Source organism: Trachinotus anak, unplaced genomic scaffold (genome assembly GCF_046630095.1).
Source record: "Trachinotus anak isolate AG129_WGS33_773 ecotype Australia unplaced genomic scaffold, CSIRO_AGI_Tana_v1 ptg000006l, whole genome shotgun sequence".
NCBI lineage: Eukaryota > Metazoa > Chordata > Actinopteri > Carangiformes > Carangidae > Trachinotus > Trachinotus anak.
In genome coordinates, this window is record NW_027273857.1 from 1,731,075 (window position 1) to 1,749,218 (window position 18,144).

At 44.2% G+C, this 18,144-nt stretch overlaps 2 protein-coding genes across 3 annotated transcripts; one reads left to right on the top strand and one right to left on the bottom strand.

The window, feature by feature from the left end:
• Positions 1 to 328: 328 nt before the first annotated feature.
• dnpep (aspartyl aminopeptidase) lies at positions 329 to 7,309 on the bottom strand. Of its 2 annotated transcripts, none has more exons than XM_071479692.1 (15): positions 7,167 to 7,309; positions 6,654 to 6,744; positions 5,227 to 5,315; positions 4,944 to 5,057; positions 4,289 to 4,414; positions 3,714 to 3,838; positions 3,458 to 3,542; positions 3,129 to 3,236; positions 2,747 to 2,824; positions 2,281 to 2,361; positions 1,998 to 2,158; positions 1,863 to 1,902; positions 1,643 to 1,744; positions 1,062 to 1,229; positions 329 to 631 (listed from the first exon to the last, which is right to left on the bottom strand). In XM_071479692.1, exons 1-15 carry the CDS (start codon positions 7,170 to 7,172, stop codon positions 581 to 583), a joined length of 1,425 nt encoding a protein of 474 aa, XP_071335793.1. In that variant the 5' UTR covers positions 7,173 to 7,309; the 3' UTR covers positions 329 to 580. The 2 variants fall into 2 exon arrangements, with proteins under 2 accessions (XP_071335793.1, XP_071335795.1); XM_071479694.1 differs by having other exon boundaries at positions 7,045 to 7,191.
• Positions 7,310 to 9,825: 2,516 nt separating this feature from the next.
• Positions 9,826 to 18,101, top strand: desmb (desmin b). The gene is made up of 9 exons (XM_071479742.1): positions 9,826 to 10,674; positions 13,007 to 13,067; positions 13,154 to 13,249; positions 14,119 to 14,280; positions 14,481 to 14,606; positions 14,695 to 14,915; positions 15,250 to 15,293; positions 15,640 to 15,728; positions 17,059 to 18,101. The coding sequence occupies exons 1-9, from the start codon at positions 10,112 to 10,114 to the stop codon at positions 17,098 to 17,100; spliced, it is 1,404 nt and encodes a 467-aa protein (XP_071335843.1). The 5' UTR covers positions 9,826 to 10,111; the 3' UTR covers positions 17,101 to 18,101.
• The last annotated feature ends 43 nt before the right edge of the window (positions 18,102 to 18,144 follow it).

Consider the following 18,144-nt stretch of genomic DNA (forward strand, 5'->3'; position numbering starts at 1 on the left):
TCCTTTCTAACATAACTGCAGGAATAAAACTGCCCGTAAAAACTACCTGACTGAGGAAAACAGGCATTTTTTGCAGTGTGGATGTTTCTCCTCTCCAGCCTCTTCACTCTCTGACTCTGCATCATGACGTGGCTCACATGGATCTGAAGTCTCTCTCATTCTGCCAAAAACCTGCTCAGATACTTGGCAGAGCAGCACATCTGGCTCCTCAGTGTTTTATTAAAATGTAGGAGGTGGAATTAAATCAGAGCAGCCGTCCTCCTGCAGGAAGAAACCTCCTCATTTAGCTTTTCTCTGTCGGACACAAAGAGGAGACAACTCAAGAAAAGGCTGTTCAGCTTTTATATTTTAATATTTTCTAAACAATAAAGATCAGGAAGTGCTCGTGTGGTCTTTGTATGCGATTTTCACAGGGAATATAATTAATATGCAGGTGCACAACATCATCCACAGTAGAGAAATCACAGTCTTTAAAAAAGGATTTGTCATTTTCAACACAAACACTATCTTTAATGTTAACACTCTGCATTAATGTGTTGAATCCTCATGTGTTCTTATGTTGAAAACGATCCTCCCGCCTCTAATCCACGACCAGCGTGCTCCTCACGGTGGGGAACAGCTCGAAGAAACCCTGCAGGAGGAAGCAGACAGGAAGTGGGGTCGTCATTAAAAACAAAGTGAAAATAAGTGACAAATATCTGCAATAAAGTAAAAGCAAAAACAAAGCTTTAAAAGCAAAGACCTCGTCTGACTCATCTGAAACGAGCTGTGACAAAAATCTGTTTTTTCTGACTCTCTGTTCCTCGGCTCATTGTTCCAGCTCAGCCCAGGAGCTCTGCAGGACGCTGACTTCATAACGACCGTCAGATGTTGAGTCAACTCTGTGCTCATTTAAAGAAAATGAATGATATCAAATGTCAGCAGGCGTATAAAATAAGGTTTGAAGAGAAAACCTCTGTAAAGTGTTTGTGTGTTTGTGTTTCCTTTTTGCTGCAGAAGTCGACCTGACTTGTCTCATGCTGCTGCTGCTAATGTCGCTCAGAGAGGAGGTGTGTGTTCACCTTGAAGAGGGTGGTGCTCTGCAGGACACTGGAGGTGCAGCACATCTCCCTGATGGAGTGCATGGAGAGCTGCGGAGCTCCGATGTCGACCACGGGGACGCCGAGGCGAGCGGCCAGGATGGGTCCGATGGTGGTTCCGCACGGGCTGTCGTTACGGACCATGACGTCCTGCAGAGGAACAGAGGTCACAGGTCAAACGCATGATCGGATGCTGAACACCACATGTGATTTCCATATTTAGAAGCGTCCTCTCTGTATTTTCTAAGATTAGTGCGAGTTTTTTCTGTGACAGTAGCTGCAGCCCTGGAAAAGAAAACGTTTCTGGTCTTTCATCATCTGGGCCGTCACCTTGTTTTTTTCTTATGATGCCATTAATAAAACACTCTGAGTCTTTATTTCACACACAGACGCTTTTCTTCTCCTCTGTTGTTCTGGAGCTCGTCCGGCACGTTGCTAGGAGATCTGTGTTTGCTGCCGAGTGACTCAAGACGCACGAAGAGATGAGAAGCTGCTGAGCCTCCATCTGCAAACAGTTCATCTATAATCACACACACACACACACACACGCGCGCGCGCTGTACCTGCAGGGGCACGCCAACCTGGCTGGCGACCTCCCTAACGATGGAGGCGGTGACGGCCGTGGTGGCGTAGCGCTGGTTACTGTTGAACTTGATCACTGGGCCCTGAGAGAGAAATGACATCGACAAACATGAGTTAAAGTCACATCAGTGTCGTTGTATCAGGTGGTGATGAGGTCAGATCAGGATCTATAAACAATAATCAACAAATCGATCTGCTCACCTTGTGGAAAGACGGTCTGTGGTTTTCCTCGTGCTTCTCCCTGAGGAGACGTGATCAGACATGAATAATAATAGAATAATAAATGATCCTGAACAGAAACATCACGTCAGTAAAAATCTCGTTGTCGACACTGACTGGTAGTTGGGGTGCACGGCGTGCGCCATGTCAGCGCTGATCATGAAGGAGAGCGGCGCCGCCTGCTGGAAGGCGGTGAGGTTGGAGGGGGAGGAGGAGAGGCGGCTGAGGATGAGCTCCGTCAGGTTGGACTGAGCCCCCTGAGCGCTCTCTGACCCCACCTACAGGACACACACGTTACACCGTCACTGCAGACGCTCAGCTTTATTCCTGATGTCACGTGAGGAACGAGTTCTGTTTTAAAATCGCAGCACGTTTGAGGAAATGTCCCGTCAGCGCTCACCTCTTCGTTGTCGTACAGAGTGATCATGCGGACGTTGGGGTCTTTGGCCAGAGAGTCTCCAGAGCAGGACGCCATCAGCCCCTGAGGGACAGACAGGAAGTGAGAAATGAGAAATAAAGTCGGCAGCACACTAAAAGCTACAAAGCTTTTCATTGTTAAAACTCCTGCTGAGTGTAATTAAACGAATGCTTTGTGACTCATGTGCTTTTTTAAAAGCAAATGATTTCATGTTAATGAATTTAGCAGCTGTTCATCCAGAGAAGCACTAAGTTGTTTAATCAAGCACTTAATTATGAGGCTGTCTCATGAAGAGTAACTGCTGAAAGTCTGTAAATAAACTGAACTGTAGAAATAAATGTGTTTGAAAGCAGCATGAGAGAACAGAGTCCACAGAGATCATCACAGTTCAGAGCAGAAAATAAAAAACAGAGTAAAAGCTGAGGATAAAGCTCTGGTGATGTCTGACCTGCAGGGCGCAGTAGCAGCTGTGCAGGTTGTCCAGACGAGGAGAGTAGATGAACTCCTCATACACACCTCCCAGAGCCTGCACAGAGGAGGAGAGGAAGATAGAAAATATGTCTCCTGGTTTCTGTTTCCTCCCACTGTGGGATTATTGTTCAAACAGGGATCTGAGATCACACAGACAGAGGACAGATTTATTTGGAGCCACCTCCAGACGCAGTTACATTAGTGATTTGTTTGTATCCAGACGCCACAGTGACTCGAGCTGCAGCTGAAATATGAGGAATTCTTCATTCTGTGCCAGCGTTACAAGAAATATGAGACCGTGCTTCAGGGTGAGAACCTGGACTCACACAGGTGACAGACGTGGTCAATGTTTTACTCACCGCGGGCTGAGTGTCGGCCAGACAGAGCTCAAAGTCCAGCAGGGCCTCTGGCTCCACGCTCAGCTCCGAACACAGCACCTTCACCAGGGCTGGGTGGTGTTTCTCCGCCTGAGGAGGGACGACGGTGCAACACGTCATCTTTCACTTCTTTCATTTCTTCATGTGTTTAAAACATCAGCTGATAGAAGGTGTTTAGTGTCACTAGTTATCCTAAAACAGAGCAGCTTCTTAAGGACGGTTGTAAAGCTCAGACTTCAGGATCCAGTCTCTAAGTTTTAAAGTTTCCCTGCAGCTTGCTGTGTCTGTGTGTGTGTGAGTGTTATTTTTACCGTGCTGGCAGCAGCGGAGGCGTCTCCAGAGGATGCACAGCCCGTCTCCAGCTCCTCCTGGACGACAGTGGCGATAATGGGCACACTGAGGCAGACACACAAACACACACACACACATTAACACTATGACACAAACTGGAGCAATGACACACAACAGTGAAATAAATACTCTGACAAAGAGATGACTCCACAGGACAAACGAATCCAAGCTCATCTCTACAGAATAAATGTTTCCAGATACGCTGCTGTTACTGACAGGTGGTTCTCCTTGTTGGGGCCGAAGGAGTCGTTGATGTCCCGCTGCAGGTGGATGGCCAGGTGAGGGATCCTGAGCAGAGGCCTGGACACGTGGACCAGCCGCTGGAGCAGCCTGCCGTCACTCTGCAGGAGGAAGAGGAGCAGAGGAGGAGGAAAAGGAGGAGGATGAGGAGGAGGAAGACATCTGCTCAAACTGTAGCTGCATTGTATGGATGCACAGAAAGGCCAGAAAGAGAATAAATCTATAAAAGAATAAGAAAGTAAACATGGAAATAAAAGCAGGAATAAGTAAAATAAATAATTTTTTAAAATGTGGAAATATAAAGAGAAATAAAATAATTTTAAAAATGCTTTTCCTGTATTGCTTTTATATATTTCTCATCATATTTCCACATTTTTAATTATTTATTCCTGTTAATATTTTCACATTTATTTTCTTATTCTTTGTCTGATGTATTTATATAATCATATGGATGTTATGACTCACAGTTACTGTTTTACATGCTAATAAGTTGCAGCTAAACATCCTCCAGGTGCTGACAATATGAGTCATATTATTCATAATCCTGGTACCTTGACCATGACACGGCCAGCGATGGTCAGGTCACGGTCAAACCAGGTGTTCCAGATGCCGCCGCCGTAGCACTCCACCCCGACCTGCAGACAGCCCTGCTTCGTCCTCTTCGACCTCGGCTTCACCTGAAACACAGAAAACGTGACCTCTAATAAACCAATAAACAAACACCTGATCTACTGAACAGCGCTCCTCTGCTTCCTGTGTCAAATCAATATCTCAGATTTAACATTAAAGACTCCCACACTGTGCCTACCCCCCCCCTCCCGATGATGTGGCTGTAGCCAGTGTTGACCCATTTTTAGCTGTATCATTTGATGCCTCATAAATGTGATGTGCTTTTATTTTTCTGCATCACAGCACAAACAGCAGACGCCTCTGGTCAGCACAACGCGCTGCGACAGTTTGGCTTCCTGTCGCCCAAACATCAGAGGGAGAAACTCACATCTGACACAATAATATGAAAAACTCTTCATGTGCGACTCTTCACCACATCAGTGTCTCCTCACACTTCAGCTGCTTCTCTTCCTGTGTATCTGAGCTCACTTCTGCTGGTGGATTTCACATCCCCAGTCTCCTGAGTTGGTCTCCAGGGAGGTAAACAAGGTGAGAGGCAGACTGCGATTTGACAGGTAGAAGTGGGCGGGCTCTCACCCTGAGGCAGGGGCTGTCTGTGTGGGCTCCGATCATGGAGAAGCCATTTCCTGGCAGGTAGCGTCCGCCCACAGCGAAGGCGATGAGGCTGGAGAAGTTCCTGGTCACAAAGTACTGCAGAGAGGGGAGATATGACAGATTCTCATCCAGCACTAAAGCTGCCAAAAATAATGAATCTAGTTCAGTTGGAGTTGAAGAAACAAACCACCAGCATGTCAAATCCTTTACACCTTGCAGGCAGCTGTGTTCACCCCCCTGCAGAAGACCATTAACCCTGGCTCACCTTGCTGGCCGGCTTGATGTCCCACTGCTCCGTCTCCTTCAGCTCGATGAATCCTGCCTCCAGCAGACGCTGTCTGCACTCTTCAACCACTGCAGGGAGAGAAAGAGGAGGGAAAAATGATGACGTTTTTGTTCACTGCTGCACTGAGGTTTATTGGGTTTTGTAAAGGTCTGAGTGATTTTTCACTGAGGCTGAAACTAGTTGTACCAGTCTGATTATGTGGGACATGACTTTTCAGTTTTTTATCAGTGATGCTGACGGCCTGGAGCCTGATTAAATCAGGGTTTGTCTCTCTCAGCCTGAAGCACTTCCTGGAGAAAACCCATCAGGTATGATTAAAAATGACTGATCAGGTTTTTTTAAATCATCCATGAATACTGGTTTTGCAGACTAAGTTTGTATCTGAGGTTTGAAGTCATGACTGTTTCATTGGCTGCAAAGAATAAAGTCTAAGAAACTAGTAAAGCATCCTGTCCATTTTATTGTGAAACTTCATTAAAATATAATCTTATTGTCCTGTTTTGGATGCTGCTGAGCTTTCTGAGCTGCATTCATGAGTCCTGTTAACTTGTGCATTTCTTTCAAACATGGGCTTGTTTTTTTATTTCATTTCTCTTTTGTTTCCATACATGAAGAAATTCCTTCACAACTGACTGGAACGCAGTTTATAGACCACTTATGCAGAATCCAAATAAAGCAAATTTTTATTGCCTTTATGGTCTTTATTTGTGAGCGGCACATTCTCGGACATCAGAGATCAGAGTGCAAAGGTGAGAGACATTATAAAATTATGTTTCATCTGCAGAAACTCTCTCTTATCTCAAGCTCAAAGTCATGTGTTGAACGGGACCGCTCCTCGACGTGGCACCTGTTCAACGCTGACACATGCACATCTCTTTGTTTTCTCATCATTAGAGAGAGAACTTCATATCAAACTTCAAACAGGTGCCAGGTTATCATCGTCTTTAATCAAACACCTCCTCTGAACTGTTCATCTCAAGCAGTATAAATCATAAATAACATGTTATGATTTGCTCAGCAGCTGCAGGAGGTTTTTGATGCCACAGCACGTTCAACCGGTTTTTTTTTGGGAGTTTGTTCAATAAAGACACAAAAAATAATTGTACTGAGGGATCTGTTAGTTTAACATTCAGTACATTTATGGATTAATATGGATATATCATTGTAAATTAATGTGCAGGACTGACATGACTGATCCTGTCTGTAGAGTCCATAAAATCTATCATGATATAAATCAATACTGGAATATTTAGGGGTTTTATATTGGAAAAATGTACGTAAACATGTGCAGGTAAAGTGACTCTCCACCATTAAACACTTTTAATGGTCAAAAAATGTAAATGTTGGGTTTGTGCTGATGAAAAATCAGTGAAATTAAAGGATAAATCCCAGTTTTGAGACTGTACCGTGATATGGAGACACCCCTCTGTTGACAAAGTGCAGAAACTCTTTGGCAGCGGACTGCACGGCCTCTCTGGAGCTGTTCATGATCAAACTCTGACAGAAAACAGCCAGAAAAAAAGACAAAAGTGAGAAAATAACCTCAAGGAGTGAGACAGCAAAGCTAGCAGCCGCGGCGGCAAGTTCCAACTTCGGACAGTTAGCAAAAGTTTTGAGCCTTCGCTTCTACTTTCCGAAACCAGACATAAAAACCAAGACGACACTGGTTAATAATTTAAAAATATTAACGAAATTACAAACACTTTCCCGATAAACTTTTTTTAAAGACTAATTAGTGGCTTAATCCCCGGATTTGTCCGATAAAAGAGGCACCGGATGTTAGCTTCGGCAGCTAACCTGCGAGCGCTTCTTCTTCTTCGCTGCTTTTCCTGTGTTCGCCGAGGTCGACGCAGCTGAGTGAGGGAGCAACGCCTCGCACACCGCGGACACAATAAAAAAGACCGGTTTATGGCGCTTACCTGCATTAACTGGACTTTCACAGCCTGAACTCCGCAGAGCAACAGGAAAGAAAGGACACGGATGACCGGACAGGAGAGAGAGAGAGAGAGAGAGAGAGAGACACACCGCGCCACAGCGCCACCCAGCGGCCAGGCGGTGAACTACAGCGCCCGCACAGACTGCTCAGAAAAACACTGCATTCAACTTTTTTAAAGGGTTTTCAACTTTAATCTCAGTTGTTCATTTATTTCAGGGTCATTTCATCAATGATACACGTTTTATTAAAGAGCACATGTAAAAACAACAAGGTGATTTACAGAGAGATTAAAAGATGGGATTATTTGATTGATGATTGCAACCAAGAAAAAAACAAAACGATTAAATAAAAATGCAGATATAAATAGGATGTTAGTAAATTAATAAAAGTATAATATCTGGATAAAATCAGAAAGAGATTTGCAGGTGTGTGGTCAAGCATGTGTTCATGGTGGCATTAAAGAAAGGAGATGGGGTTTTTTTTAAAAATAATATTGGAGGGAGAAGGTCTAATACTGAGTGGCAAACTATTCCACAATTAAGGGCCAACAATGGAAAATGTTCACTCACCTGTGTGGAATGAAGAGCAGGGATTGGCCAGCAGATGTGAGGGGTCTGCAGGTGGAACAGGTGAGGAGCAGCTCAGAGGTGGAAGCTGGTGCTGGTCCATCTTTCTGCTTTTACTCAGTGACTTCAATGAACGAATGCAACGATCAGTAAAGTGCGTTTGCTTGGAATCAATCAATGAATCATTGGTTTGGTTTTATTTTAAGTTCCTATGTAAAGACCTCACTGTCTCTTCCTGACTCACTCATGTTAGTTTACAGCCATTTATCACTGCATCACCACAGGAACCAGCCTTATATGGTCCTAAACACCAAGGGAGGAGGAGGAGGAGGAGGAGGGAGGAGGAAGCAGAAGAGGAGAGTCAGAAAACAATGAAGAGATGTTTGCCTCAGCTGTCAGCTCACATCGTCTCCCCTGCTCTTGAGGAAGCCCAGAGGGATGAAAACACACACACACACACACACACACACACACACACACACACACACACACACACACACACACACACACGTTAGGATTCAGACTCTATTAATAGACATGAGAGCAACAGGCTGCAGCGGAGACGCAGCAGTGGGAGTGTTGGACATACTGGGATCCTATGGGAGTTTCTGTAACACACACCAGCACTGTTCTGTGTTTCTGATGGTTTAACAGCAGCAGCACGTTATCGGGACTGTGCTCTAACAGTTCTCACTCAAGATCACTGGGATGATACTGGTTCACCTGCAGACACCACAACTCACTTTACATGAAGCCAAATCACACCCAGAAATCTTGAGATTCAAGCGTCTATTAGGAACAGTTTTTCAGTGTTTCTTTTGATAAAAGACGTTCAATATCTAAACGTCAAAAACAAGTCATTTTATGTCAAAGTGCAATAAAATATTTTAATTAAAAAAAAGGTAGTGAAGCAGCACAACATGGGCTCCAGCTCCAGCTGCAGGTTTCAGACTATAAACCCAAATCCTGATGTCGGTCTCACTCGTCTTCTGATACTGCACAGTGATGATGGACCCACTCCGCTCCTCATCCTAATTTCTGTCATTTTAGAATCGAGATCAACTGAAGTCTACATTTTAAACACATAAATCTTCTCTTTTTTCTTGTATGTTTTAATAAGAGAATATTTTCTATCAAGAATAAAGTCAAGATATCGTTGAGTTTAAAAATGAAAGACTTACAGAGGGAAACCCTCCCTCTAAATCCACCCCACTGTCACACTGCCCGCTGATGTCATCATTAATGGCACATTTTGTTTGTGAATGTGGGCTTTCTCCTGCCGGCACACGCTGTCCCTCTCAGTCTCTCAGGATGGGATAGTTTTCCTTTTTAAGGCAGGTTAGTCAAAGCTCTTCCCCCCTCGGGCGCCGTCATTAACAACCTGCGCCGCCTCACCATGTGAGGACGACACAGAGGTTTGAAAGCCACCGTCCTCGCATCCTCGCATTGTTATGTCATGAGATCACGGAGGCAGGAGAGGAAGGTTTTCTCATGAATCTGAGAGAGAACGAAGACGTTTGTCATCCAAAATGACCCACCCTCTCTTCTGATTGGCTGACCGTTTTCTGAGTGTTGTAATGAAAATATAGCAGATTTCAGGTAAACACTCAGAGAAACCAAATCCTGTGACATCACAAAGTCACAGAAGTCCTGACGGCTTGAGGATGATGAGTGATGCTGTAGCCGTGTGGCAGCTTTTGCCACAAAACATCTGGCAACGCACAGATGTTGTAGAAAGTGTTGATTTTAATAACGTTGACCCTGGACGTGGAAACGAAAAGACTTTTGCAGAATTGTGCGACACTGGCGATAAAGTCACAATTTTCTTTGCAAACATTTGATTCTCATGATTTTTCTTCATGAAAAATCCACATTTGTCTCGGTATAAATGGGCAAAACAAGTGATATGATACCAAAGAAGTTCAAAGGAGAGGAGAAGAGAGAGGGATGAAGAAAGAAATGGGAAGAAGAAGAGAGGAGGAAGGAAGGAGCTAAGGTGAGAGGGGTAAGGGGGTAAAGAAGGGAAGGATATTGAGAGAGAAAGGAAAATAAAGGACGGCTGGAGAGAGAGAAAGAGACACGGGGGAGAAAAGAGAATTTGGAGCAAGAGAGAAAAGGAGAGAAAGGATGAAGGGTGGATGGAGAAGAGGAGGGAAGGGAGAAAAGGAAGGAAGGAAGAGATGAATGAAAGAAAGAGAGAGAGCGAGATAGAGAGACCTGAGAGACATAGGGAGGGTAGTTCACAGGGAGGAGGGGGGTAGAAAGCAAGGGAGGGGGTAACTACAAATAGCCCGGGGCAGGAGATTCTTCTTCAGTGCTCTTCTCTGCTGCAGCCCTCACCAGGCTCTCCGTATCCTCCAACATGGCCTCCTACAGCTCCTCCTCCTCCTACCGCCGCACCTTCGGCCACGGCACCTACGCCTCGCCCTCCCTCAACCGCTCTCTGCATGCCCACAGTGGCGGCGCTGGGGGCCATGTCTCCTCCAGGGTCTATGAGGTGACCCGGAGCAAGTCGGTGCCAACTTACCGGGTCTCCTCCAGCTACTACGGGGGCCCAATGGCGTCGTCGAGGGCCTCCGTCGCACGCTCCTACGCCGGCATGGGCGAGACCCTGGACTTCAGCCTGGCCGACGCCCTCAACCAGGAGTTCCTGACCACACGCACCAACGAGAAGGCCGAGCTGCAGCACCTGAACGACCGCTTCGCCAGCTACATCGAGAAGGTCCGCTTCCTGGAGCAGCAGAACCAGGCGCTGGCGGTGGAGGTGGAGCGCCTGCGCGGACGCGAGCCGACCCGCATCGCCGACCTGTACGAGGAGGAGATGAGCGAGCTGAGGAGGCAGGTGGAGATCCTGACCAATCAGAGGTCGCGCATAGAGGTGGAGCGGGACAACCTGACCGACGACCTCGACAAGCTCAAACTCAGGTGGGAGGGGCGAGAAGGGTGTGTGTGTCTCTTTAAGAGGAGGTTACCAGGTTACTAGTGTGTGTGTGTGTGTGTGAGTGTGAGTGAGTGTGAGTAAGAGAGAGAGAGAGAGAGAGAGAGAGAGAGAGAGAGAGCAAAAAAAAAAAAAAGAAAGATTTCTGGAGGCAGTTCGACAGCGTGACGGAGTGTGAATAAACACATCTGATGCACTCCGACCACATGAAGGTGTGTGTGTGAGCGTGATGACACAGACGTGTGTGTGTGTGTGTGTGTGTGTGTGTGTGTGTCACCTGCTGTTTGTTGTGGTTACACAAAGTATTTTTAACCTGGTGACTTGCTGCTGGTTTTAAAAGGAGCAGGTCAGTGTTTCAGCTCCAGCTTAATATTCAGAAGCTTATATAACAAAGATGATTGATAAGAAGCAGCTCGAACACAAACTTCAGAGGCCTGCTATTGGCTAATTCATCCTTAGTGGGCGGGGCATCGGCCTCCGTAGACTCATTAGCCAAAGTTCAGGATCATACTCAGACATTTTGAACCAAGTTGTGAAAACAAAATAAAAATAATTTCTGCTCATAAGAGGAGGAAGATTGAGGATGACTCATTGTTGATGTGGTGGGAGGAGAATTTAACCAAGCTGAGGTTGAACTCGTCCACTGACTCCGACGCTGACTGACACGCTTGTGTGGGATTAAGAGGGAAATAGACTTTTTTTTAAAAATAATTCGACGGAGGCTGAGAAGCAGAATAATTACCTGACACAGTGTAAACTACAGCGTTAAATTTCAATTTGAGAAACAGAGAAACAAGCAATTACAGTTTCATATTTTACTCCAGCAGCAGGAGAACGAGGAGCTGGACTGTTGAGCAGAGTCATGTGTGTGACCATTAAAGATAAAGTTCACATTTTCTATTTTATATCCTGCACACAACATACCAGTGATGCTGAAAACAGCCTAAAACATGAAGTGGAAAGTTAACTTTAACATTACACTGCAGTGTTTTATTATATATAAGAAGAAATATTTGTGATTTTAAGAACTAAAAACCATCTTCATGTAGTTTTACATTTCATTTTATGCTATTTCACACTTTCTTCTACATTTCAAGGATAAATATTCTACTTTCTACCGATGGTTTGGGACCTTAGGGACATTTTGCTGATAAAACTTAAATGTCTGAAGGACTTTTGCTTGTAATTGACTATTGTTACATGATTGTTATGAAGTTTCTACTTTTATTTCTGCTTAAAGATCATTATAATTAACATTAATTAACAAATACAAATGCTGCTTTTAGTGCTGCAGTGATTTTCGCTGTATTGGCTCTTTTATTCACAGAATTACAGCTAAACTAATGCAACAAAACAAACATATATCATGTGTATGTTTCTATAAATACACAATGAACTGAAGTGAAGATGAACCTAAAGTCAAACTCTCGTCTGCTGCTGTTTTCAATCCAGAAAATTCTCTGTGACGATGTTAACGATGACTAATGTGTGTGTGTGTTACTGCACGAGTCTGACTAAAGTTAGAGCTCATCACACACACACACACACACACACACACACACACACACACACACACACACACTGTGTTTACACTGTCCTCTTCTATAAAAGGAGAGGAAAGAGCTCAGACATATCTGAAGGATCTCTGATGGTCTGTCCTTTCTCCCTCACTCTGTTTACATCTCAAGTGCCACTTTTATAGCGGTTCAGAGAGAAGACAGCGCTACTGCAGTTTAAATTAAATATTAAATATTCACTGGAAGGTCTTTTACAGGGATTTACACTCAGACTGGAATAAAATGGAGCTTTTATCTGGGGTTTTATCTCCTTTTATTGCTGTCGGGATTTTGTCCAGAGGTCGTTTTATTCAGGCCGGTTGCGTAGATGTTGAATTTTCCATCTCTGTCCTTAATCTCTTTGTCTCCTCGGTACATTTTGATGTCAGGTGCTTCTCTGGTGTGATAAATAAAATGAGTGTGTGTTCACTGCTGAAGAGGATTACAATAACATCTGGTATTACATCAATAAACGAGTTGTTTCTGGTCAGATGTTTGACTGATAAAATCTTTTTGCAAACAATGTTTTTTTGCAAACATCTAAATCTACAGAGGCAGTGAGGTCATGTCTGTAGTTGTTCGTGGGCGGAGCTTATTTTGGAGTTTTTTTTAGGTTAATTTCACTCAGTATGTTTGGATTTGACAGGAAGCTGAACAACGTCCTTGAAAGAATTTAAACAGAGAAATAAAACTGTAGTGTTGAGCTCAGGAGCTCAGCCCCGATGGTTTTCAGTTAATCAGCGATGACTGTCACCTCCTCCAGACTCCAGGAGGAGATTCTCCAGAAAGAGGAAGCAGAAAACAACCTGGCTGCTTTCAGGGCGGTGAGTCCTGCACGTCACACCCCTGCTTTATATCTGTATCATACAGGGAAAGGTTGAACACTGACTGATTTACCAAACTTCTGCAGGACGTGGATGCTGCCACTCTGGCTCGTCTGGACCTGGAGCGCCGCATCGAGACGCTGCAGGAGGAGATCGCCTTCCTGAAGAAGATCCACGAGGAGGTTCCTTCTTCTTCTGTCTCTCTGGCCACATTTCAGTGCTCTGTTGACAAGATGTCAGCACTTTACAGCAACAGATCTATGCATTACAAGTGCTAATAACATTTGTTTGGAGTATTTAAGGGCAGAAATTATAACTTGAGGGAACTAACTAAGTTCTTTAGGAATGAAATTGAAAGTTTGCTAGTGTCCTGTCTGACTGTGCTGCTGGTGGCCTGTTTGTGTCTGTCTGTTAGCATCTGCTGCTACATCTGTCTCTCTCTGTGTGTGTGAGATGACCAGTGAGAGGATTGGTGAAGCACAGCTACAGTTTCAGACACAAAGCTTGTGTGTTGGCACCGAGTGCTGAAATCTCCCGCAGCAGATGTACGGCTAAAATTACTGTGTGTAGGAGCAGTGGACGTCCACTGTGTCTGAACAGCAGAGGCTTGTAAGCTTAGATATGTGTGAGTGTGTGTGTGTGTGTGTGTGTGTGTGTGTGTGTGTGTGTGTGTGTTTCCAGACTGGTGCCAAAGCCAAGTGGCTGCTGCAGCATTAATACTGTGATCACCAAACCACCAGTGATGAGTAATCAGGCTAAATCAAAGGGTAGAGGTGATAAAGAAGATTCATAAGAAGCACAAAGCACTTGTAAAGGAGCTGTATGCAATTAGCATTAGCAGCTGTTTATTTACCAGTCCAGAAGAAACAGCAGGGAACACTTATAAAAAGCCTCTTTAAGACGATAACTTTAGCACTGAATCAGGTTGTTTACAAGCTTCACTCACACATATCCAGGTTTAACCCCCATCTGACCTGTCCTCTCTCTTCTCTCTTCTCTCCTCCTCTTCCTCCTCCTCCTCCTCCTCCTCCTCCTCCTCCTCCTGTTGCAGGAGATCCGCGAGCTGCAGACCCAGATGCAGGAGACTCAGGTCCAGATCCAGATGGACATGTCCAAGCCAGACCTGACGGCGGCGCTGAGAGACATCAGAGCCCAGTACGAAGGCATCGCCGCCAAGAACATCGCAGAGGCCGAGGACTGGTACAAGTCCAAGGTGAGAGAGAGAGAGAGAGAGAGAGAGAGAGAGATGTTACCATTATTAACTCAGGTGTATCTGCAGGTCGTCAATATAATAAAATAATATTTAATCAAAATTTGGGTGGTGACAGTGATGTCACAGTGTCCTGGAGTACACCTGTAGGTCAGCAGACCCTGGTAGTTTTAACACCTGAACTTTGACCTTTGCCCCTGCAGGTGTCTGACCTGAACCAGGCGGTGAGCAAGAACAACGAGGCACTGAAGCAGGCCCGGCAGGAGACCATGGAGTTCAGACACCAGATCCAGGCCTACACCTGTGAGATCGACTCACTCAAAGGCACCGTACGTCTCACACACAGACACACACTTTTAAGATCTACCCCCTGAGATCGGCCTCATGTCAGACTTCTCTTCTCTGTAACAAATCCAGAACGAGTCCCTGATGAGGCAGATGAGGGACATGGAGGAGCGTCACGGACGCGAGGCCAGCGGCTTCCAGGACACCATCGCCCGGCTGGAGGCAGAGATCGCCAACATGAAGGACGAGATGGCGCGCCACCTCCGCGAATACCAGGACCTGCTCAACGTCAAGATGGCGCTGGACGTGGAGATCGCCACCTACAGGAAGCTGCTGGAAGGAGAGGAGAGCAGGTGACTCAGATTAAACAGCTGGACCAGGTGTTTGATATCTAACCTGCACAAAAGATAAATTATAATAAATTTAATAAAGTTTAATAATGAGTTTCTGTAATTCCTGATTTCCTGAACTCATTTCAAACTGGTGACCAGGTTTATTTTTAACCTCCTGACTTTTTGTTTTTACTTATTAAAAAAAAAAAAAGTGTGATTTAAGTCTCAAAATAATTTTACTGATTTAAGTCTGTAAAATGAAAAAAAAGGGTTTGATTGAGCAGGTTTTAGAGACAGAAAAGAGACTGATTGCTAAACAGTAAACCTCCAATCTGCCTGTTTTCTGTCCCTGCAGGATCACCTTGCCCGTGCAGAGCTACTCCACCCTGAGCTTCCGAGGTACGACTGCATCCACTGTCACCTGAACGCACCACTAGAGGGCACACACCTCTGAAACCAGCACAGTCTGGAGCCTGTGACCCTCATTACAGTTTCATCACCGGATTTTTGATGCAGCTTGGTTTAAATATGTAGTTTTAGAATGTGATGCTCTGAAAACAGCTGATTTAAATACAAAAGGTTTAATATGATAAATTAGTTCATCTGTGCTACTGATGGATAATCTGCTTGTAATACGTTAAGAATTCAACTTCTGATCTGGTTGATGTTCACACGAATAACTGACAGTCAGACATGTTGATACTGATGATGATGATGATGATGATGATGATGTTTGTTTAAACAGAGACCAGCCCTGAACACCAGCAGCGTGCCACTGAGATGCATTCAAAGAAAACTGTTCTCATCAAGACCATCGAGACCCGCGATGGAGAGGTACACACACACACACACACACACACACAAACACACAGTGAGACCTGATATTTAAAAACAAAACTTTATTAACTATTTTTAATTTTAAAGTTTTTTTGTTATATTTAGAAAAATGTCTCAAAATAAAAGAAGCTGGAGCAGCTTTGTGGATTAAGATTAACCCATAAATTCATGAGTTATTCTTCTCGTTTAATAATCTCGAGAACAAACCAAAAATAATCTTTGTAAGTAAATCTGATGAAAAACAAAAGTCTAGACAAACAGTCAACAAAAACCTCTTTTCCTAAAAATTTCCGGCCACTTTAAACCACTCTGTTCACATATTGACTTGTCTAATCTATAAATTCTGATCCTAAACTAATGGCTTCGTGTCTGCAGTGATCAATATTTAGACTGGGTCACTGCTCCTGTTTGTTCGGCTCTAAACTGACAAAGAGTCTGACGCTGAAAAAAATAAACCTCATGGCTCAGATGAGGTTGATGGAAGCTATATGTGCCAATTTTCCAGCGAATTCAGGTCTCGTGATTTATGATGTTTATAATTTTGATGTATGATTATACATCAAAGCCTCAGCTGCACGACATTCGGGAGGCATTCCACATCTTTCCAAGTAAACACAACAACACATGCAACAACTAGTTCAGCCTAAGTGGCATCCAGACATCCCAAAGCATTCTGGGAAAACGCGTTCTGACAGGTCGGGGCTGCTGCTTTATCAATAAAAAAAAAACACGGTTTAGCTCGGCTCACGTGCAGCCCTGCAGACGGTGGAGAAGGACGGCCTGCTGGGACATGTCAGCACATAAATCACAGAATAAATCTCCAGATTTAAAATCATTTTTATCTGTTTGAGTCCCGAGAACCTTATTTTCTTTGGACAAGTGCCAAACCAGCAGAAATCAACTTCAAACATGTTCTAGAAACGAGGTCCTCTCTCTTCAGAGGGAAAGTCTGAGGACGGTCGCTGCACTAAAACAATGGATGAAATGAGACAAAGAGAAAAAGGACAAGAACAAAAAGTTGATCTCACTGAACTAGAAAACTACCAAGCAGGTCTGAGCTTAAAAAAAATCAACACAAAAAACTCACTCATTTGCAGACAAATGGTTTGAGAAAAGGATTTTTACAGTGTATCTGTGTTTCTACCAGGAAATGAAGAGACTTAATGCATGAAACTCTACAGACAGAAAGCAGAGTGTTTCTCCAGAGAAATAATACTTGCTTTGTTTTCTGAGATGCTCCCGGCTTCACCACCGTCCACAGTCAGGTTCATTTGTCCAAGCTTAGACTCAGTGCGTCCACATCAGTGATTGTGTCTCTGCCCTCCAGGTTGTCAGCGAGTCGACGCAGCACCAGCAGGACATCATGTAATCACCTGCAGAAGAAGAGAGGAAATCCGTCCCTCCACAGTCGGACAGATGAAGAAAAACAAAAGACAAAAAAAAAAAAGATGCACAAATAAAACAAAGCAAACAAAGACTTTACAAACTCATCATTACTGCTCTTGTTTGAAAGTTACTGCAATATGTGGATGTAAAGCAGGGTAACTTTATCAGGGTCTATTTATCTGTGTGGTTTAGCTGGATGCAACATACATGTGCATCTGTGGGTGCACAGGCTGCACGACAGAAAATCTCCATGTAATCACATCAGTCCTGTGTTTAAATGATGCCTCAAAACCTTATTTTATTTAAAGAAGCGATGGACAAGATTATTTTAACCTCTTCTCAGCAGAGATCAATGTCTTTACCCTGAAATAAGAAAAAATAAGATTGGTGCAGTAAAATCAGGAAAAAGACTCAATGACAGACTTGATAAAATGGAGATTTTTGCAGTGCATCAAATATTCAACCTGTGCATCTGAAAGAGGAAGAAAAAGGTAAAAGCATTTCTAAATAACACACTCTGACGCTGCCTCCACTTCATACCCTGCAATTACAGTTAAATGTCACAGAAAACCTGCAGGAAATCCTCCGCTTTAGCATTTCAGCTTATGACCATTTTTAATCATTAAAGTGTGCACAGATCCACAAGCTCATCAGAAATGCAGTAAAGTGAACAGATACTTGGTTCTTCTTCTGGTTTCTTACATCTTGTGCTGTTCCTCAAGGTCAGAGTCTCTGCTTTGTCCAATCAGGAGGCGGACTGTATGTGCCTGTGTTTGTCCTTATCAACAGAGGGATGCGGGGAAAAAGGAGAAGATGGAAGAGGAGATTAAAAGGCGTCTGGAGATGAAGAGATAGAAGGAGAGGTTGTGCGAGGTAGAGAATACTAAGAAAGCACCAGAGAGAGAGAGGGGGGGGGCTGTTATCCCCTGTGACTTTCAGATAATTTTGGCTAATAAAAGTGAAGTGGATTCATGTTACAGCTGATCGACGTCTGCATGTCCTTGTGTTAAAAGACGACTCACACACT

Bases quoted from the DNA above. Each gene is read 5' to 3' on its own strand.
- dnpep (XM_071479692.1), bottom strand. The intron at 3,543-3,713 runs GTCAGTAACAGC...TGTCTGCCTCAG, and splicing joins CCCAACAAGGAGAACCACCT to TGTGCCCATTATCGCCACTG. The intron at 2,825-3,128 runs GTGAGTAAAACA...TCCTCTGTGCAG, and splicing joins TGGCCGACACTCAGCCCGCG to GCTCTGGGAGGTGTGTATGA.
- desmb (XM_071479742.1), top strand. From the start codon at position 10,112: ATGGCCTCCTACAGCTCCTCCTCCTCCTACCGCCGCACCTTCGGCCAC. The intron at 10,675-13,006 runs GTGGGAGGGGCG...CACCTCCTCCAG, and splicing joins CTCGACAAGCTCAAACTCAG to ACTCCAGGAGGAGATTCTCC. The intron at 14,281-14,480 runs GTGAGAGAGAGA...TTGCCCCTGCAG, and splicing joins AGGACTGGTACAAGTCCAAG to GTGTCTGACCTGAACCAGGC.